Genomic DNA, 22,566 nt, shown 5'->3' with positions numbered 1-22,566 from the left:
AGCACAGTCTACAGGGGTGGTGGGAGTCTTAGCATGAGCCCTCCTGCTTTCCTGCAGACCCATCTCCTACAGAGCCCAGTGAGACTGTTCTAATAGCCTCTGAAGGAATTCAGTATCAAACAATACAAATCTATATTGAAGATGAAAATACTAACTCCAGATCAGCACTGACAAGTGTACAGATCATGGTCCCACCAGCTGTAAACTGTAGTTAATAGATGTTCTGGTCAGTGAAGGACCCTTGTTTGCTCACCTGGAATCAAAGAATGTGCCATCCAGGAGCGTGCCATTGTAATGATACCTGAGAAAGTCCCCGCTTTGACTTCGCCGCTCACAGTTTTCAGGCACTACTTTATTCTCAATGGAAATGCCATCCTTAGGGTTATGGAGATCCAATAACGCAACATCAAACACCAGAGATGCCTGACCAGGAATGTCTTTCCCTAGAGTGGAGTGAAGTAAGATGATGAAATCAGGACACAGGATTTAGGAAGTACTGTAACTACAATCCAACACCCACAGCATTGGTGTTACACATTCCTTGAAGTTTTCAAGCCAAGGAAATAAATGTTCTTGCACATCTTGGGTGGTTCCCCATGGAACATTCTGTCTCACTATGGAGTCCAATCATGGGCTGACAGGTATAATTTGAAGCCTGGCTTCCTCAGAAACAGGAGCAAACCGATATTAATGACATGGAGACCACTCTGACCACATTTTCTATGCTTGTGCTTGCAAATCAAGGCCTTGTGTGGGTGGTTATGCACCCACAGGCAAACCCAAAAACATACCTCTGTGGGCTTCTATTTGTGTACAGATGCAAATCGCAGACATTCCAAAGCTCGGATATGGTTCTGGAGAACACTACATACACTTGTTCTTCAGAACTCATAGTCAATTTTCAAAAAATGCATTTTATTGAAGTATAGTTGTTTTATAACGTGGTAAGTTTTGCTGTATAGCAAAGTGATTCAGTCATATATATATATAGTCATATATATACTTTTTCCTATTCTTTTCCATTATGGTTTACTACAGGACATTGATTGTAGTTCCCTGTTCTATACAGTAGAAGCATGTTGCCCCTTCATTTCATACACAATAGTTTCCATCTGCTAATTCCAAACTCCACATCCATTCCTTTCCCACTGCCCTCCCCCTTGGCAACCACAAGTCTGTTCTCTGCCTGGGAACTCGCAACTAATTTTTTAGAGGCAAAAATTCACTCCTTTAATGCATCCAAAACAACATATAAACAAAACTAAAGTTAGCTAAGAGGGGGGGAAAAAATGCCACCCACAATCCAAAATAGAAATAGTCCTCAAATCATGTCTATCTCATTTCAGGGTAGTACTGCTTCTCTTGGATATTTCTGACAGTGAGGATTTATTGAATATGTGCAAAGAGGTAATCCATATGAAGAGATTATTGGGCACTAACTCTTCTTGCAGAGGTCAACATCCACCAATACCTAACTCTAAACTCAGGACTCTGGGATAAAAGGAAGTTAGTTACGTGACAAACCACTTCCGTCAACACTCTTACTTGCCATTTGTTATGCCATAAAAGGAGAAGGCCTGGGCAAGTGAACCACTGGGCATCCCAAGCCTGTGCTCCTTCAGCTGTCTCTTGCAGAACCATGGCCCCATCTCCTTTCCTAGTCTGCTGAAAGTGGGCTGCCAATTTGGCCTCTGGAATGCCAGGTGTGATCAATCCCTCAATTGCAGGTGTGGATATGGGAGGGTGTGTGTAGAATGTTAATCTTTTGTACTTTTCTCTATCTTTTAATTTAATAGAAAATAGAACCCCTTAAAGTTTCACTTAACCCTGAAAGTGAAGTAAAAATGTTTGTCATTCAGTCATGTTTGACTCTTTGTGACCCCATGGACTGTAGCCTGCCAGGCTCCTCTGTCCATGGAATTTTCCAGGCAAGAATACTGGAGTGGGTTGCCATCTCCTTCTCCAGGGGATTTTCCTACCCAGGGATCAAACCCACATTGCAGGCAGATTCTTTACCATCTGAGCCACCAGGGAAGCCCTAGTGTTTAAATTTTTCTAGCACTATTAGGTACTACCTGAATGTTTGCTTTTTATAACAACTTTTAGTTCAGTTCAGTCACTCAATCGTGTCCGACTCTGCAACTCCATGAACTGCAGCAGGCCAGGTCTCCCTGTTCACCATCAACTCCTGGAGTTTACTCAAACTCATGTCCATTGAGTTGGTAATGCCATCCTACCATCTCATCTTCTGTCATCCCCTTCTCCTCCAGCCTTCAGTCTTTTCCAGCATCAGGGCTTTTTCCAGCAAGTCAGTTCTTCAAATCAGGTGGCCAAAGTATTGGAGTTTCAGCTTCAGTATCACTCTTTCCAATGAATATTCAGGACTGATTTCCTTTAGGATATACTGGTTGGATCTCCTTGAAGTCCAAGGGATTCTCAAGAGTCTTCTCCAACACCACAGTTCAAAAGCATCGATTCTTTGGCACTCAGCTTTCTTTATAGTCCAGCTCTCACATCCTTACATGACTACTGGAAAACCATAGCTTTGACGAGATAGATCTTTGTTGGTAAAGTAATGTCTCTGCTTTTTAATACACTGTCTAGGTCAGACACGATTGAAGCGACTTAGCAGCAGCTAGGTTGATCATAACTTTTCTTCCAAGGAGCAAGTGGAAGTCACCATGGCTGCAGTCACCATCTGCAGTGATTTTGGAGCCCAAAAAATAAAGTTGGTCACTGTTTCCATTGTTTCCCCATCTATTTGCCATGAAGTGATGGGACCAGATGCCATGATCTTAGTTTTCTGAATGTTGAGCTTTAAGCCAACTTTTTCACTCTCCTCTTTCATTTTCATCAAGAGGCTCTTTAATTCTTCTTCCCTTTCTGCCATAAGGGTGGTGTCATCTGCATATCTGAGGTTATTGATATTTCTCCTGGCAACCTTGATTCCAGCTTGTGCTTCATCCATTCCAGCATTTCTCATGATGTACTCTGCATATAAGTTAAGTAAGCAGGGTGACAATATACAGCCTTGACATATTCCTTTCCCAGTTTGGAACCAGTCTGTTGTTCCATGTCCAGTTCTAACTGTTGCTTCCTGACCCCAATCAGATTTCTCAGGAAACAGGTCAGGTAGTCTGGTATTCCCATCTCTTTCAGAATTTTCCACAGTTTGTTGTGATCCACACAGTCAAAGGCTTTGGCATAGTCAATAAAACAGAAGTAGATGTTTTTCTGGAACTCTCTTGCTTTTTCGATGATCCAGCAAATGTTGGCAATTTGATCTCTGGTGCCTCTGCCTTTTTTAAATCCAGCTTGAACACGGGAAGTTCATGGTTCACGTACTGTTGAAGCCTGGCTTGGAGAGTTTTGAGCATTACTTTGCTAGCATGAGAGATGAGTGCAATTGTGCAGTAGTTTGAGCATTCTTTGGCACTGCCTTTCTTTGGGATTGGAATGAAAACTGACCTTTACAACTTTATTGAGATTTAATTCCCATGCAATTCACCTACTTAAATTTATGCCTGGATAGCTAAGCAGAATGTCAAAGCATAAAGCATTTAAAAATAACTATTTTAAATAAACTATTTATTTTTAATATTTAAATTAGCAATTATTTGTTTAAAATAAATGAATAACATTCCTCACATCAAGCTAGGCATCTCGTTTTATCTGGTACATCATATGCATGCGGATGAAGACAAAAGGATTTGAGAGTCAAGGGGAACGAACTTCTACTAGCCAAGGATGACACAATTTGAGTATCAATAAGATAATAACATATCTCGAGGAGGGGAGAATTAAGATATATTTACAGTAGCTGTTTCCAAGCTGCTTTATTTTTCTTTTAGAAGATTTTTAAAAAAACTTCCTGTAGATCCTAAGTACCAAAAGTAGAAGTCCACAGGAGAGAAGGTTCCCCTCTCCTGCTCTGTATACAGACCTAGAGCCAGGAAACACAGCTTGGAAAACATTATATTAGGGGGTTATTAGAAGTTGGGTACCACTATCAGTAAACTTCTTAAATAGCATCACATTTTCGTTTCTTTCTTTCTTTTTTTTTTCCTGGCCACACTGCTCGGAGGCTTGTGGAATCTTAGTTCCCCGATGAGGGATGGAACCTATGCCCCCTACAGTGGAGGCTTGAGGCCCTAACCACTGGAATGCCTCCAGGAATGCCTCATTTCTATTCCTAACTACATATATCAGCTTGTTTAAATGCCTGAAGGTCTCATTGTTGTGTCAGCCAGTCAGTGTGATTAAATGTGCCTGAAATTCAAACATGAGTAACTAACTTCTATCTATCAGTTAGTAAACGGTTTACCACTTGCCTCCATAGTGAAACTACAAACTGGACACAAATTCAAATTAATGTATCCTCTAAGATTATATCAGTACTTTGCATTTTATTCACATGGAGCTAATGCCACAGGTAAAACCCATTAAGGAGGTACAAATCAGTGGAAAAAAAATGACAATTTTGGCAACATAAACTGAATTTCTACCTTGATGGCTACAACCTTTAGACTGTTTAATTCAAATCTCATTTCACAGAAGGGAAAACATAGGTTGGAGAGGTTGGTGCCTAAGGTTACAGCTTCTGAGGCAATGACAGATGGCTTACTTAAAAACAAAAATGACCGTGAATAGATGGAGATTTCTGCATCTTAACCATCAGTCAGCAGATGATGACCTAGACTAGCACTGTCCACCAGAACTTCCTACAGTGATTGGAGTGCTCCGCATCGCCTGTCCTGTACAGTAGCTCTCAGCAACAAGTAGCTTTTAAGTACCTGAACTGTGGCAATGTGACCAAGGTACAGAATTTAAATTTTTATTTAACTTAATTTAAATGTAAATAGCTAAATATAGCTGGTGGCTACCCTACTGGACACTGCAAGTCTAGACCAAAAGTTCTGGTGGGTTTCACACAGTAAGTTAAACCAACCACTGCAAAAGAAATAAAGACAGATGAGAGTAGCTTGAAGAATGGGAAGGACTTACCGTCTCCATCTTCTCCATAGGCCAAGAAAGGAGGAATGGTGATGATGCGTTTTTCTCCCACACACATCCCCAACAGCCCTTTATCCATTCCAGGAATCAGCCAGCCAATTCCCACATAGGTGTCATATGTTTTCATGCGATTGTGACTGAAAACCAATGAGAAAAGGGAGAAGTTCCATACCACGAGGGCACCTCTAACTCATCCTTCAAAAGATTTTTGTTACCTCAAACTCAGCTGACCAATGGATTCATACCCATCCCTGGAGAAAAGGCAGGTATGCACCTTTGTTCCCAATCACAGAGCAGCTGGGAACAAGTCCCTTTCCTCAAGGCCATAAAAAGTGGATGCGACAGAAGGAACTAAGGGGCATTTCAATGGTACTAGTACAAATGGCAGGACTTACCTCGAATCAAACAGTGTCCCATCCAAGAACGTTCCGTTGTAGTGGTATCTTACAAAATCAGATACCTGGATGGTCCGAGGGCAACTGGGAGGCTTGAAATAAGTGTGAATCTGAACCTGATCTTCCGAATTCCAAATATCCATCAGAAGTACATCAAAATGAAGCACTGAATCTGGGGGGATCACACCAGCTATAAAATAAAGAGAGCTCACACTGAGAAGCTGCAGCCTTTCCAAGAAACACCAAGGATGCTGCCAAGGTGAATGGAAGCCAGAAGGGCTCAAGAGGTCACATACAATTCCAAAATGAGTGACGTTCCCTCCAAATGAAAAGAAAAAAAGAATGTTTTTTGGCCACACCCTGCAGCTTGTAGGATCTCAGTCCCCCAACCAGGGATTTAACCCGGACCACAGCAGTCAAAGTCCATTATTCTAACCACTAGGCCAGCAGAGAACTCCCTCCCAGTGAAACTTAAAGAAAAGAGGAAAAACAAAAATTTCCTCTCAACAAGAATAACATTCAGTATACCTGTGTTAATAACACTTCTTTCATATCTAGAATAAATAAACTGCAGATGAAATTTCAGCCGTGTGTGAGTGTTTACTGCTTCTCATTTTCCGCTCCCTGAAGCTTCCAAAGACTCTCTATTCTGCCTGACTGAAGAGCCAGAAAATGTTCTGGTTGTTTCAGCAAATGTTTTCACAAGTACAGAACAAACACTTACAAACGCCGTCACTTCCATAGGCCAGCTTTGGAGGGATCTTCACAAACCGCCTCTCATTTACACACATCCCAACCAGAGCTTGATCCATCCCTGCTATCAGCTGTCCTTTTCCCACAAACACGTTGAAAGTGGAGTCTCTGTCATAGCTGGAGACCCAAAGGGGAAGGAGAGAGAAGAAGAGTATAAATAAGCCAAACTTAGTGAAGCCAACTTGTAAAAAAGTACCCATGGACACAGTGAGGTCCCTACCAAGCAACAAACCCACAGATCCATGACTGATGCAGGCAATGTCTTCACTGGACAGTACTTGCAGGGTTGGGATTTTTAAATTACCTTGAATATTGCCAGCAAATCTAGTCAGTTAAGCATCAGCATAACTCTCTCTAGGAAAAAAAATAGAGAGTAGGAAATGGCAACCCACTCCAGTATTGTTGCCTGAAAAATAACACGGATGGAGGAGCCTGATGAACCACAATCCAGGGGGGTCACAAAAGAGTTGGACATGACTTAGTGATTGAACTTGCACACACACAACGTATATCATTTTTACTGCTGTGTAAAGCAAATAAAGATCGTTCTCAAAATATTATGGCTTAAATAATATATATGTCAAGTTTGTGGCAAAATAGCTTACCAATTCTTCCATTAAAAAAAAGAATCGCTTACTCCATTTCTATGCAATTGGTACCTAAGAGCAACATCACAGATACTAATGTGCAAATTAATACTACTTTCTAATTTATTTTTTATTGAAGCAGAGTTGAATTACAGTGCTGTGTTAATTCCTTCTGTGCAGCAAAGTGACTTAGTTACACACACGTGTGCATGCTCAGTCGCTCAGTCATGTCCGACTCTTTGAGACCCCATGGACCCTGTCAGGCTCCTGGAATTTTGCCTCTGGAATTTTGCAGGCAAGAATACTGGAGCAGGTTGCCATTTCCTACTCCAGAGGATCTTCCCAACCGAGGGATCAAATCCACGTCTTCTGTGTCTCCTGCACTGGCACGCAGATTCTTTACCACTGAGCCACCTGGGAAGCCCAAATATATGTATATATGTATGTGGATATATATTCTTTTTCATATTTCTTTTCCATTATGGTTTATCACAGGATGCTGAATCTAGTTCCCTGTACTATACAGTAGGACCTTGTTGTTTATCCATCCTATATATACACCGGTTTACATCTGCTAATTCCAAACTCCCACTCCTACCCTGTCCCACCCACTTCCCCTTAGCAACCACCAGTCTATTTTCTAGGTCCCTGATTTTGTTTCTGTTACTAATATGCCTTTCTTTTCTTTTAAGTCACTAAATTAAACAAAGATGCAGTGTGGTGTAGCGTGAAGGGCACTTGAACTCTCAATCTGTTTCTTCCACTGCAAAATGTGAGTGACAATAATAGCCATCACAAGATCCGTATAAGAATGTGAAAAGGGCTCTGAAAACCTCAGGATTATGCCAGTACTACTCTACATAATTATTGCAGGTGATTGAAAGTCTGAAGTAATCTTTAAATCACTAATAAATGTGTTTTAAAGGCTAACTGGTGATGACCTGAAGCAGGAAAATAAATAATGGAATCGTGGCTACAATCCAAGTTCTCATCCTCTTCAATGCCACACTTAGTAGCAACAAGGGGGTGCCAATTAGGAGACTTTACTTAGGGGCTTTGGAGAATATAAAAAATTCCAAGGCATGAATTCTGCCTACAAGTACCTTATAAACTGGCAGAAACACCCACAGGGTTTTAGATACTGTGTTTAAGAAAATAACTACAGAGCTTGGTTTATAATAACGAAATGCTGGAAATAACTTAGAAGTCCAAGAGTACGGCACTGGTTGGATATAAGACAAAGACATATAGTAAATTCTCTATGGTCATTTAAAAATAAAATATTTCTGCTATAATTATGTAATGTATAGCATTACAATACATAAATACAGTTAATAAAATACTGTACAGTGAATATAGTTAATGGTGACTATAGCTAATAATACTGTATTGCATTATTCAAAGTTGCTAAGAAAGTAAAATCCTAAAAGTTATCATAAGAAAAAAAATTTTATAACTATGCATGGTGATGGATGTTAACTACACTTAGTGTGGTGATCATTTAGCAATATATACCAATATAAAATCCTTATGTTGTTTACCTAAAACTAATACAATGCTACATGTTAATTATACATCAATGAAAAATTTTTTAAGATTTTATTCATTGGCACAGAAGGACATACATGTGAAGAGAAAAGAGCAGGTTACAGAGCCACATATAAAATAATCTCATTTTGAATTTACATATATAGATGCATATGAAAAATCTACAAGGTAAAACATGAAAATATCATCTATAGTAATCCATGAGTACGAGATTTCAAGTGGCTTAATGGATCTTCTCTTTAATTCTCTTAATTTCAAAATGATCATGGAATACAGTCAGCCCTCTGTATCCTCAATTTTCACTTCATGGATTCAACCAACTAGAAATTGAAAATTTTTTTTTTTTTCATTTCTGAAAGTTCCAAAAAGCAAACACTTGAATTTGTTGAACACTGGCAACCATTTACATAGCATTTACATTGTATTAGGTATTAGAAGATGGAGAAGGCAATGGCAACCCACTCCAGTACTCTTGCCTGGAAAATCCCATGGCCGGAGGAGCCTGGTAGGCTACAGTCCATGGGGTCGCTAAGAGTCAGACACGACTGAGCGACTTCACTTTCACTTTTCACTTTCATGCATTAGAGAAGGAAATGGCAACCCACTCCAGTGTTCTTGCCTGGAGAATCCCAGGGATGGGGGAGCCTGGTGGGCTGCCATCTATGGGGTCACACAGAGTCGGACATGACTGAAGCGACTTAGCAGCAGCAGCAGGTATTAGAAGTAATCTAGAAATGATTTAAAGTATACAGGAGGACGTGCCTTGGTTACATGCAAATATTACACCATTTTATATAAGGAACTTGAGCATCTGAGGCTTTTGGTATCCAAAGGGGTCCTGGAACCTGACCCCTGCGGATACCGAGGGACAACCGTGCTTGTAGAGTAAATCTTAAGAGCTGTTGGAATTCCCCTCATTAGGACAGGCTGCCCTTCTTTGGTAAATTACTTCTCCATTTTTCTCATTTTCCCCAATGATCAGCTTGGGAGAGCAGCATGGTCCACCTCACCACCCATCAGAGCAGCTTTGTCAGATCTGTCCCCTCCTTCCCTTTCTGCTCCTGGCTTTATAGTCCATTTCACCGCCTTCTTTTCTCCAAGGCCAGTGAACAGAAAGCGAATGTCCAAGTTCTGGCTAACAAGCCAGAGGACAAAAGCGCATGATCAGCTTTGTGCCCAAGTGACTCTACATTTCCACCCTCTATCTCCAGGGGAAACAAACAACCACCCTCGGAATGCCAGCTCTCCAATTTCACTTGGCTGGGATCTTGCCACACCCTGAACCGTCATCAAACTGGGAGGGTTTAGGTTAACAATGGACCAGAATTTAGGCTTCAAAAGCTTCCCAGGAACAGAACATGTGCAAACAGCAACAATGCACAGGCTGGAAACTATATTTTTCATTCACAGAACCCAAAATTAATGAGAGTTTTTAATAATAACTACTATTTAGAGAGTATTTATTATGTGTCAGGCACAGGGGCAACTAAGCTTTTCTATACGTGCTAAGTCGCTTCAGTTGTGTCCAACTCTTTGTGACTCCATGGACTGTAACCCACTAGGCTCCTCTGTCCATGGGATTCTCCAGGCAAGAACACTGGAGTGGGTTGCCATTCCCTTCTCCAGGGGATCTTCCCGACCCAGGGATTGAACCGGCATCTCTTATGTCTTCTGCATTGGCAGGGCAATTCTTTATCACTAGTGCCACCTGGGAAGCCCAAGCTTTTCTATACACTACCTCATTTAATCCTCATACAACACTGTAAGTATCAGTAAGTACTGATACTCAGGTCCCTTGAAGTTGAAAAAATTTCTCAAGCTCACAAAATTAGCCAAATGAGAAAAAAAGTTAGAAGCCAGGACTGTCCAAGTTTCACCCTCCAGGCACAGAGCCTCCCTAGATGGTGTATAAAAACAAGTGTGGCCTTACGGCATTAATTTATTCATTTGATAACAATCAAGAAGATCCCTGGAGAAGAAAATGGCAACCCACTCCAGTATTCTTGCTTGAAGAATCCCATGGACAGAGGAGCCTGCCAGACTACAGTCCGTGGGGTCCAAAAGAGTCAGATACGACTTAGTGACTAACCAATAACAGCCTAAGCAACATGCCCAAAACAAAATACACCTTTCCAAAAGAAAATATATAATTCACATACATAAGAAAGTAACAAACAATGCAAAGCCAGTTTTGTCTACTGCTGAAAACTCTGACCATCTGGGAAGAATAAATTGTTCCGAGCAAGTCTGTGCTGATCACTTCGACTAGCACAAATTCATGTGCAGGGTCCTGCCGGGAGTTGGTCATGAAAATTATTTCTACGACCGCTGGAATTAGCACTTATTCAGCCTGTCCCAGTATCTGGCTGTTTTGCAGATGGCCCAGTCAAGGTCCTGCAGGAAACAGATGATATGCCTAAAGTAGACAGCTCCAGGGCATGGTGTGCAGGATGCAGAGAAACATTAAGGGCCGGTGCAGCAGCTCTGGGGACAAGTAGGGAGTGCTGTTGCCACACCCAGGCCTGAAGGATCCAGGGACAGACGGGGAGCTCAGAACACCTGACAGAAGCTAAGCTAGGACCTTTGGTTTAGGAACACAGCCCATGTGATGACTGTACAGGCAGGAAGTCAGAGGAATAAATATCTCCACCTCACCCTCCCTACTCCCTCTGACCTCCTGCTGATGTCCCATTGGCTGAACCCAACTAGAAGCCAGACTACAAGGGGGTCACTGATATAACCCATATTATGCACACGTGGTCCATACAGGTCAACCTCCCAGAGCAAAAAGAAGTGGAACTGGGGGAAGGGAGACCTAGAAAGGCAAATGGAAACTATCCAGAATGGGACTTCCCTGATGATTAAGACTCCACCTTCTAGTGCGGGCGACATGGACTCGATCCCTGAGAGGGGAACTAAGACCCCACATGCTACAGGATGTGGCAAAAAAAAAAAAAAAAAAAAAAGTTATTTTAAAATGGAAATTATCCAGCACATCCAACACCCCATTTCCTCTCCACCAGCTTATTTTTCCTCCCCTGATCATTCACTCCTGTAGACCCTTCAATTGCTGACACTTCTACCTTCCTCTGCCCCCAGTGCGGACTGGGGTGGCTGCAGCACCCTCCAGTGATGAGATTATTCTGATCTCAGATGCAGAAGCAAAGTTCAAATGGCCATTACAAAAGGGAAGAGAATATGGCCCTACGGTTAGCAGAGCTGAAACCCTGATCAATGATAAAAGGAAAAGACAGCTTGCTCTAAATGCCAATTTTAGATTTAGTTTAGACAAATGACAACTGGATACATTACTCCTGCCACATCTTTACTGAGGTATAAGTGACAAAAAGTGTACATACTTAAGTTGTGTACACTGAAATCATTGCCACAATTAAACTAATTAACATATCCATCACCTCACATAGTTACCATTTTCTTTTTTAAAATTTTATTTATTTATTTGACTGTGCCAAGTCTTAGTTTTGGCATGCAGGATCTAGTTCCCCAACCAGGGACTGAACACAGCACCCCTGCATCAGGAATTCAAAGTATTATCCACTGGACCACCAGGGATGTCCCTTCTTTTTCTTTTTGTGGTAAGGACATTTAGTTTTACCTTTTTAATAAATAGTATACTTACATCAAGTATATAATACAGTGTTATTAACTATATTCACATTGCTTCACATTAGACTGAATAAATTTGTCTTGAACATTAAAGAGACTGCCATATTTTGAGAATTCATAACAGAAGGGAAACAAGTTAATAAAGAGCCAGTCCACTGGGCACAGGAACCATCTGCTGGTATTTCAGAATCTATCAGATTCTGGTCACCTGGGATACAAGGACTGCCCAAGCCCTTGGTGAATAAGACTCATGAAATGCTCAAAAGCAGAAACTCATCTTCTAGCTGGACGCCTAACCCTGGGATGACGCAGGTGAGATTCAACACCCTCCCCAGGTGGAATTCCACCATTGAGCTTGGGCCCAACTTAGAAGTGAGGAGGCCACATCTGACGTTTCTGCCTCTCACCCCTGCTCCCCACACTTCCTACTCCCAAAGGTGACTCTGGGCTTCCTAGACACTCCAACAATAGTATCTCCCTCAAACAACCATCTTTACCAGCAGCTAATGAGCCCTGGCAGAGGAGAAAGGCAAGCTGTTAATGATCTACCCAGGTGGAAAAATGAGAGGAAGAGAGAGAAGGTGAGAGAGAAAAGAGGAGCAAGTAGGAACAGAAATAGCGCACCTATTCACACCTCCATGGACGGTCAGACCTTGCACTGTGAGCGGTTGGCTTTGACAGTCTTTGGTGCATTAAAATATCATTAAAAGAAAAACTTTGCAAAAGAAAGTCAAATCATTACACTGCTATTGTAGATTTTTGTTTTTAAGAAACTGCACAAGTTAAAATGTCAGATCTCTAGAAATAATTCTTATTTCACACAAGTTCTCAGCCCAGTAAAATGCGGTAGTAGTTGGTGGTTTAGTTACTAAGTCATGTCCAACTCTTATGACCCCATGGACTGGGGCCCGTCAGGCTCCTCTGTCTAGTCCACAGGATTTCCCCGGCAAGAATACCGGAGTAGGTTGCCATTTCCTTCTCGAGAAGATCTTCTCAGCCCAGTGATGGAACCCATGTCTCTTGCACTGGCAGGCAGATTCTTTCCCATTGAGCCACCTGGGAAGCCCTGCAGTAAAATATAGCCGACTTAAGTAATCAGTATGAATGTATCACTGCTTGCAATGATGCACAAATGAAATTAAAAGCAATGCCATTAAGTCTTTAAAAAAAACACATTTATTTATTTATCTGGCTGCACCAGCTCTTAGTTGTGGCACTTGGGATCTTCGACCTTAGTTGTGGCACACAGAATATTTAGTTGCAGCATGTGGGATCTAGTTCTCTGACCAGGGATCAAACCCGGGTCGAACAGAGTCTTAGCCACTGGACCACCAGGGAAGTGCTAATGCCACAGAGGACATTAAGTCAGCCTACCAATGACTGCATAAGACTCTAGTTAAGAAGAATGAAAAAGAAGAACTTTACCTCCAGTTATTAAAACTGCACTGGGCAGCTTCTCTTTCTTTATGTGGCTTTTCCATTGGAAGGTTTCCTATATAGATCCACACTTTATTTTTTTTTTAATGATTTTATTTATTTATTTTTGACCATGCTGGGTCTTCAATGCAGCATAGGTTTCTCTCTAGTCGCAGAGAGCGGGGGCTAATCTTCATTGCAGTTTGAGGGTTTCTCATTGCAGTGGTTTCTCTTGTTCCAGAGCACGGGCTCTACAGGATGCAGGTTTCAGGAACTGTGGTACTTGGGCTCAGCAGTTGTGGCTCTCAGGCTCTAGAATACAAACTCAGTAGTTGTGGTGCTTGGGCTTAGTTGTTCCGAGGCATGTGAGATCTTCCCAGATTCAGGATCAAACCCATGTCTTCTGCATTGACAGGCAGATTCTTTACCACTGGGTCAACCAGGGAAGCCTCAGATCCACACTTTAAATGCTTCCTGCCTAAGAGAGGGTGCCCTGACCTGACCAGTCTTCCTGCCACCACTTAGCCCCTTAGATCCACCCTGACACCATCCAAGGTACTGCCCAGCCCTCTTGCTCTTCTCTGAGATCCAATCCTGTTGAAAGGATAAGATAACATTCACTTAACACCTGACTTTATACCCACAGCCAGGGTGAGGGGGTTGAGGGTAAGAACAGGTTCCCAATGGGACCAATCAAATGGGAGAGATCCTGGGAATGTGAAATTGAGACGGATTCCAGTTAGTCAGCATTATTGGACCCTAGAGGTCACGTATGTGGCACAGAAAGCCTGCTGGAGCTCTCTCAGGGAGCAGGGAGGGGACTCAGCCCCTCTGCAGTCCCTCAGAGAGATGCAGAAAGCCACCTCTGCTCACAATTCTGGATCCTCAGGAGGAATGGAAGATCCTTCCAATAAATTCTTTCCTTTTCTCCTTATGCCAGATAGAATGGGTTTCTGGGCCCTCCCCACTCCTTGACTTGAGGGTACGGATTTTTATTAGATTTTGTTCTTTTAGGGCAGTTTTTCATTTTTGTTTTGCTTTAGAGCAGTTTTGAATTCACAGAAAAATTGGGCGGAAGATACAGAGATTTCCCATATACCCGCTGCCTGCCCCCAATGCCACATACACATACATAGCTTCCTCCATTGTCAGCAGAGTGTATCACTAGAGTGGTATATTTGTTACAATCAGTGACCTGCACTGACATGTCATAGCACTGAAAGTCCATAGCTTCTACATCAGGGTTCACCCTTGGTGATATATACTCTATGCGTTTGGACAAATGTAAAATAACATGTATCCACCATCAGAAGCAGGGACTTTTGTCTGTTTTATCTCTCCTACATCTCAGCAACTAGAATAGTAGGTATTCAATAAATATTTGTTGACTAATGAATATATAAAATGAAGCTGACCTCCATTATGAGTTTATGATTCTTTTAGAGCAATGGTTCTCGAAATGTGGTCCTAGACCACACCATCAGCATCACCTAGGGACTTGTTAGATATACAACTCTCAGCCCCCATCCCAGACCTACCTAATCAGAAACTGTATAATAAGCTCTCCAGGTGATTCTGATGCATGTACAGTTTGAACACCACTGGGTCCAAGCATCTACAACTCTATAATACCCAACAGGGCATATAGTGGGCACACACTAACATGTATTATTACTTTTAAAAAAATATTTATTTATTTGTCTGCACCAGTTCTTAGTTGGAGCACTCAGGATCTTGAATCTTCATTGCAGCATGAAGAATCTTTAGTTGTGACATGTGAACTCTTAGTTGCATATTGTGGGATCTAGTTCCCTGCACAGGAATTGAACCCGGGCCCCCTGCATTGGGAGCATGGAGTCTTAACCACTGGACCACCAGGGAAGTTCCTACAGTAATATTTATTGAATGTATAGACTTTAGGGGCCTGCAGAACAGGCCTGAAGGCTGTGACCAGGATGCTGGTTTTGCCTGCTAAAGATAACAGGAACATGTTAAACTTCAGTCCCTTACTACTTGGAATGCAATGGAACTCTTCAAAAGCTGACTCAAGAGTGGTGGACAAGGAGCTCCCAAGGCCTGAAGGGTGACAGCAGGAGCCCCCCTCCAGAAACCTGCTGGCGGGAAGCTGCCGTCTTCTCCTTCAATCTAGAGCAGTAGCCATAGAACAAGCTAACAAGCCCGAGGAGGCTGCAAAACAAAATGAAACCATGCCTAAGCCAGTGACCAAGGGCTGAAGGGCTGGGCCTCCTGGCAACTGCAAATACCCATAAGCTGAAAAGACACCACTGCCCCCAAGTGCCAGGCACAGATGCAGGAAGAATGCTCTGTGGAAAGAAAGGCCCTTTGTGTTTTATGACTCTGGTCAGACTGACAGCCATCATTTTCTTCTGGGCCAAACCTCTAAATTAACAGCCAAAGCCCAAAGCACCTAGATTTCTCCTTCCCTAAGCTTTCTGTGATGGACAGGGAAGCCTGTCCATCTTCCCTGGTGATGGACAGGGAAGGTACAGGGTGATGAACAGGGAAGGTACCGCATCTTCCCTTGGTGACGGGCAGGGAGCCTGGCGTGCTGCAGTCCATGGGGTCGCAAAGAGTCAGACACGACTGAGCAACTGAACTGAACTGAAGCTCTTTGTGAAGGAATAGCAAAGGAATGCTCTAATATACTTCATAAATTTCCACAGGAATGGAGGCCCTAGAAGGAAACACAGTAATCAATCACCTACTGTGTACGCTGCTCCCACCGTTCCGTTGTCTGCACTGCAGCCACAGGGACTTTGGTACAATAAAATGCAGTTCTGGTCTCTCACGCCCGTGATTAACTCTTCAGTGGCTTCCCACTGTCCCTAGACAAAGACCAAACTCCACAGCCAGGCAGATGAGAGCTCTCAAAAGTTGACTCTGTCTCTCTGACCTCCTTTCGCCTCCTCTTTTTCCCTCCCTGTCGCTCCTCTACCCCCACTCCAAGCTCAGGCCATACTAAGCAGCTTTCACATGCCCCCTCTTCCAGGCCTCTGCATGTGCTCTTCCCTCCACCACTCTCGCCTTTTCTTCCCCACCCCTACCCCTACCCCCAGCCCGCATCCCTCAGTTCTTCCTGGTAAATTTTAATCCTGCTCAGATTTTACTCCTGCTGTCCCAGAACTCCATCTTGACCAGCCCCCAACCAGGCACACATACAGACACACACACCAACTTCCCAGGTGGCACTAGTGGTAAGGAACCCACCTGCTAATGCAGGAGATGCAGGAGACACAGGTTGATCCCCGGCTCTGAAAGACCCCCTGGAGAAGGGAATAGCATCCCGCTCCAATATTCTTTCGTGGGAAATCCCAAAGACAGAGGAGCCTGGTGGGCTATAACCCATGGGGTCGCAAAGAGTCAGACACAACTGAAGTGACTTAACACACATCCTAAAACGCCATCTTGACCAGTCCCACAACCAGACACAAACACACCAATACACACAACATACAGTTAAACTTTCTGGGTGGTTCCAAAGCTCCTTGCCATTCTTGCCATCACACACGAGTGGACTACAGACTATAAACTTGAGACTCTGGCACTAAACTGCCTAGATTCAAAGCCCCACTCCACCACTTAGTAGTTATCATCTTGGGTAAATTACTTGAACTTTCTGAGCCCCAATTTCTTCATTTGTAATGAGATGGTATTGTATCATGAGGTTAAAAGCATTCAGTGTAGTTCATATATATAAAGGCACAAGGTAAGAACTATCTGTGAACTCTATGTGAGAGACAGAAGTGTGTGCTATTATTCTTTCTGTACTTAACACAGTGTATAATTGTCTGGACAATAGCCAGAGTGCAGGGAGGGAACACCATCCTCAGGGGCAGACACTGCATACACATTTGCAGAATGGATGACAGCTCATCTGTATTTCCACTGCCTGTGGGTCAGGAAGATCCCCTGGAAAAGGGAATAGCAACATTCTTGCCTGGGAAACTCCATGGACAGTGGAGTTTGGCAGGCTACAATCCATGGGGTTGGGAAGAGTCAGACATGACTGAGCAACTAACACTTTCTCTTTTCACTTTTACATTGTCTCCCAGTGGCTGTCATTCTAGAGGGTAGAAAGTATTAGATGATTTGCTCCAGTGGGAATTATTAATTAACATCAGCATAAGCAGGAAAGTCTTCACTATTTTCTAACTAGTGAAGCAAAAGAAGATATACAAATGGCCAATAAACTCATGAAAAGATGTGCAGCATCCTTCACCATTAGAGATTCATGAATCAAAACCATAATGACCTACTATTTCATATCCATCCACTAGGATGGCTATAATCAAAAAGGCATACAATTACAAGTGTTGGTGAGAACATGGCGAACCAGGAGCTCTCATATACTGCTGTGGGATTGTAAAATGGTGCAGCCACGTTGGAAAACAAGTTTGGCAGTTCCTAAAAAAGTTAAACATAGTTACCATAGGACCCACTTCTAGGCCTATATCCATAAGACATGAAAACATATGTCCACACAAAACTTTGTATGTGAATGTTCACAACATCATTATTCATAATAATCAAAAAGTATAAATAACTCAAAAGCCCATCAGCTAATTAATAGATAAAATATGGTATGGAATATTATATAGCCAGAAATAGGAATAAGAGCTGATACATGCTACAGCATAAATGAACCAAGCTTATGTGAAAGAAACCAAACCTAAAGGCTGCAAATGGCAAGATTCCATAGACAGAAAGCAGATTAGTGGTCACCTAGACCTGGAGGGGAAGGGAGTAATTGCTGATGGGTTTCTTTTTTTGGAGTGTGGAAAATATTCTAGAATTAGAGAGTTGTGATGATTTCACGACTGTGAATATACTAAAAAAAAAAAAAATTGAATCATACACTTTAAATGGGTGAATTGTATGGAATGTAAATTATATCTCAATAAACCTGTTTTAAAAAGAAGCAACTAAAACAATAAGAGAATGAATATTTCTCAGTGCTTGCTATGTGCCACATCAAATACTAACCAGCTTTTGTATATACACTCCCTGTCTGGAATTTTTTAAAAGGCAAAAAAGACAAAGAGTACCTTTTAAAAGGTAACCTCAGGAATGAGCTTAGCCCCGCCTCAAGCACAAAGCAGATCACGAAAAGAAGTGTGGACACAGACCTAGGACCGTAACAAAGTCTGGGGAAGGAGAGCAGCTTGGAGCTGGAGAAGGGGCCTGTTAAGCCTAATGCTAAACTGGGGAAGCTGTGATCTCGCTGCAGATTCAAGGGCAGGAACTGCGGACACCGGGCATGGGGCAAAGCTGAGTGACTTGCTCTGGACGACCTCCTGCCCAGGGAGTTTTTTGTAAGGCCATAAGGGGAGGGCGGTAGTTAATGGGCACAAATCCTGGACTTGGATTGTTCAGGTTTCAAAACTATCTCGCTTAAACAAGTTTCTCAGCCTCCAATGGGCCCAAGTTATCTCACTGGCAAAATAAGGGTAATGATAATACCTACACAGAAAACTGTAGTTAAGAATTAAATAAATTCGTTATATGTAAAGCACTGAGAACCACCCTGTAACAACTGTAACAACTCCATAAATGCTAGCGGCTGCTATCGCCACCTCCATCATCATCATCGAGAGGCATGAATGACTTGACACTCAAGGGCCTTGCCGGAAGGAACAGTCAAGCCAGACAGACAGGCGAACACTAACATTCACTCTCGGGGGTCGGCTAGGGGGCCAGCTCTTTACGAAGATTTCGCGCGTGTTACTGCACAGGGCGGAGGAGTGGGTGATCGGCGCCAACACCGCTGCGCAAGGTCCCAGGAAGATTCCACCCCACCAGGTGAGCAAAAGGGCTGGCAAGCTCCAGGGCCCCCGCATCCCCCAGGCTGAAGGGATGAAGGGTCGGGGAAGCTTTGGGGTGAGAAGAGGGAAAGGGAGGAGCGCGGGTTCGAGGGGCGGAGCTGGGGGAGGTCCGTCGGGAGGGAAAGGCCTGTCCGGAGACGAGGAAGCGGGAAAACGGGCGCTGCAGCCTCTGAGGTCCGGCTGGCGCGCGGGGCGCGGTACCTGGAGTCGAACTTTTGGCCGTCGGGGAACGTCCCCACGTAGTGGTAGCGCACGAAGTCGCCGCTGCGCACGGTGCGCGGACACTCCTCGGGCACGAAGCGCCGCTCGATCTGCAGCTCCGAGTCCGAACCCAGCCCCAGGCCCGCCACAGGGGCCGCCTGCCCGGTCACCCAGAGAAGCAGCAGGAGCAGCGGCGGCGGCGGGGGCCGCCAACTCCGGGCCCTGATCGCCATCGGAGTCGAGGAGAGGAGGGGGCGCGGCGGGGAGCCGCGAGGGCGCACGGAGCTCGGGCGGCGCTGGTCGGGCCTGGATGTGCGGCGGCCTTTGCAAACGTGGAAAAGACTCCCGGCTCTCCCCGGGCGGCAGCAGCCACCCCCTCTCTCCCGCCCCCCGCCCCCCGGCCACATCCGAGGGAGGGGAGGAGCCGCGGCCGAGCGCCAGGCCTGCCCTGCACCGCCCGTCCCGTGAGCTGGCCAGCCCGGGGAAGAGGCGGGCCTTCTGGAAGTTCAAAGGGACCAGTCCCCGAGGGAGAAATCAAGAACTCTTTGGGATTGGGCTGCGATATACAGTTAGAAGAGAAAGACTTCTGGCCCAGGCAAACCCGCGGATCTCTGCCTGCCCCTAGAGACTCCGGATTTAGGACCCCTAGAGGCTCCTACGTGGCCGCGGATCCAGTTACCCTTTGCTGATTTGGGAAGGGAGGAAAACTTCTTTTTAAAAAAACTTAGTTTCAAGGCTGGATTCTACGTTGAAACAGACGGAAGCCATCTTCGAGATTTCTTTCCCCAGGATTTTCTTTTAATACTTAGAGAAAGGGGAGACTCCGTGACAGTTGCTCAGGCGAAAGTTTTAAGATGTGAGTGATACTTAATAGCAAACATCCCACATGGTCCCACCCCGTGACTAAGCTAGTTAAGACTTCACATTACAGACCCAGATTCTGCGGGGAAATTTACTAGAGTAGTTAAACGCATTCTTAGTTTAGAATTGTTAGTTCTTATTTATTGAAACTTGGACTAATGAAAGCAAATCACCAAAGGTTTGTCAACTTGTTTGGGAAGCAAACAATCCCAATACCAAAACCTGGCAAAGATAGCAACGGAGAGAGAAGCTGGGTAGCAACCTAATCTCTAACTAGAAATGCAAAAATGCTAACAAATGGTGAGTAAATTGAATCCACCTTATTAAAGGAAAAAAAAAAAATGTGGACTGTCTAGGTGACCTGCAAGTTAAGTCAGTGTCCTCTGTAAGATGAAGATAAAATGTGATAATTTTTTAAAAATTATAATTATTAGAGTGTTATAGATTTTATTAGATCCAGGATCTAATGAGAAGCTACATGTAGCACTAAAAAAAAGGTCCATTATTCGTAATAGAGCTTATTTTATTGAAATAGAAAACCTACTAATACAATTCAACCACCGGTAAGTTGAATTTGGGGTGATGATTTGCTTCCTTCTATGTACTTTTCATTAGTTCTTTATGGTTTTTAATAACTCTGCCAGGTTTTACATAGAAATAAACCAAAAAGTCAGCCTGGTTCCAGTCAGGAATCTTGCCCTTCCTTGTTGTGACTGTGGGCAACACATGCCACCTAGCTGGGCCTCTGTTTCTTCATCTGCAAAATGAAGGGGTTGATTTCTAAGACTTCCAATCCTAAAATTCTGTGATCCTGTAAGAGAGGAGACACTTCAGCATGCAAAAGAAGACAGACGCAGGAAGAAGCAGGTCAGGCAGTGATTGCTACTTTGCCTTGTAGTACTTCCCAGTGATTTCTAGTCATTGATTTCTAGTCATTCCTTTTATTTATTTATTTATTGGCCATGTTGCACAGCCAGGGATTGACCTTGGGCCCACAGCAGTGAAAGCAGTGACCCCAACCACTGAACCACCAGGGAATTCCCTTGTTATCCCTTTTAAAATGTTACTTATCTGATCAAACAGTATGTGTGCTCTACAACGTCTCTTTAAAACCTAACCGACATTCTTTGAACTGGATTTCTGTAGCAATCTGCTAAAGAGAAAATTTACCTCTTGGCATTACTGATAACATCAACCTAAGCACTGATAAAATCAAGCTGAAATTAAAAAAAAAAAAAAGATTTCCATCAAACTGGGGGTGACATTGTGAGAACTGGCCAAGTTTAAAAACTGTGACTCCAGTCAAGAAGAGTCAACAGTAGACTAAAAGCTCAGAAAGGTAAAGATAGGGGAAAGAGGCAGGTTGGTGAGAGACAGGAACCAGAAAGAAGGGAAAGGTACTGGAATTTTTTAAAAGGGTGGGGGGAGAAGCGAGAAAGATAGCAAGAAGGGGAAAATAGAAGATGAGAATCAGTGAGAGAACAGAGCCAGGGAACAAGAGGATGTGTGACACAATCGAGGCAAGGACATAATAGGAGAAATACACAAAAGGTCTGAGTCTGGGATGGAGGTGTGGAGTGTCCTGGAGGAAGAACTGAAGGGCGATTTGAAACAGGATCCATCTGAATGAGTATCAGAAAACTAGGTTCTTTCTCAGTTCAGTTCAGTCACTCAGTCATATCTGACTTTTTGCAACCTCATGGGCTGACCGAAGCACACCAGGCTTCCCTATCCATCGCCAGCTCTCAGAGCTTGCTCAAACTCATGTCCATCGAGTCAGTGATGCCATCCAACCATCTCATCCTTTGTCGTCCCTTCTCCTGCCCTCAATCTTTCCCAGCATCAAGGTCTTTTCCAATGAGTCAGCTCTTCACATCAGGGGGCCAGAATGTTGGAGCTTCAAAGGTTCTTTCCATCCAGCTCCATACAAGAAGTTAGTGGGAAAATTACAAACATAATCTGGCAAGTAAAGCAGGGCACTAAAGAAAGAATTCTGCTTTTCACTGAGCCTGAAATAAAGAAGGATTGATGCATGAATCAAATCTTCTAAAAGCAGTAAACCCTGAAGGCTAAGCTATGTAAGCTATTAACTTTAGCTTGGTACACACTGAGCTGTGGATAAAGAGAAGGCCAGTATTCCTCTGAACTGACCTGAGGCAAATGTGAAGTAGCAGTGTCTTCTCTTCCTTCCCAGGATTTTCCAAGAAAGTCTCCCACCTTCAGTATTGGACAACACACTTGGAGTTGCCATGTGGTTTGATGGAAAATCCTAGACTAGAAATCAGACTGACCTGCTTGTAGGGCCACCCATCCCCCTATTCT

The 22,566-nt window shown here is 43.5% G+C and overlaps 1 protein-coding gene across 1 annotated transcript in view; it reads right to left on the bottom strand.

Annotated features, from left to right (window-relative positions):
* The window catches only part of FKBP9 (FK506 binding protein 9), a 41,568-nt gene extending 21,755 nt beyond the window's left edge, over positions 1–19,813 (bottom strand). Inside the window, exons 1-5 of the mRNA XM_005679207.3 lie at positions 19,384–19,813; positions 6,133–6,278; positions 5,409–5,598; positions 5,005–5,150; positions 254–443 (exon numbers count right to left, since the gene is read on the bottom strand). Of these exons, the coding sequence (XP_005679264.3) occupies positions 254–443; positions 5,005–5,150; positions 5,409–5,598; positions 6,133–6,278; positions 19,384–19,790 (1,079 nt within the window). The 5' untranslated portion in view covers positions 19,791–19,813. The remainder of the gene's footprint in view (positions 1–253; positions 444–5,004; positions 5,151–5,408; positions 5,599–6,132; positions 6,279–19,383) is intronic.

The sequence above is a fragment of the Capra hircus genome, chromosome 4, assembly GCF_001704415.2.
Source record: "Capra hircus breed San Clemente chromosome 4, ASM170441v1, whole genome shotgun sequence".
In the NCBI taxonomy this organism is placed as follows: Eukaryota; Metazoa; Chordata; class Mammalia; order Artiodactyla; family Bovidae; genus Capra; species Capra hircus.
Note: the sequence above shows the minus strand (reverse complement) of the source record. Positions and strands in the feature narration are given on the sequence as shown.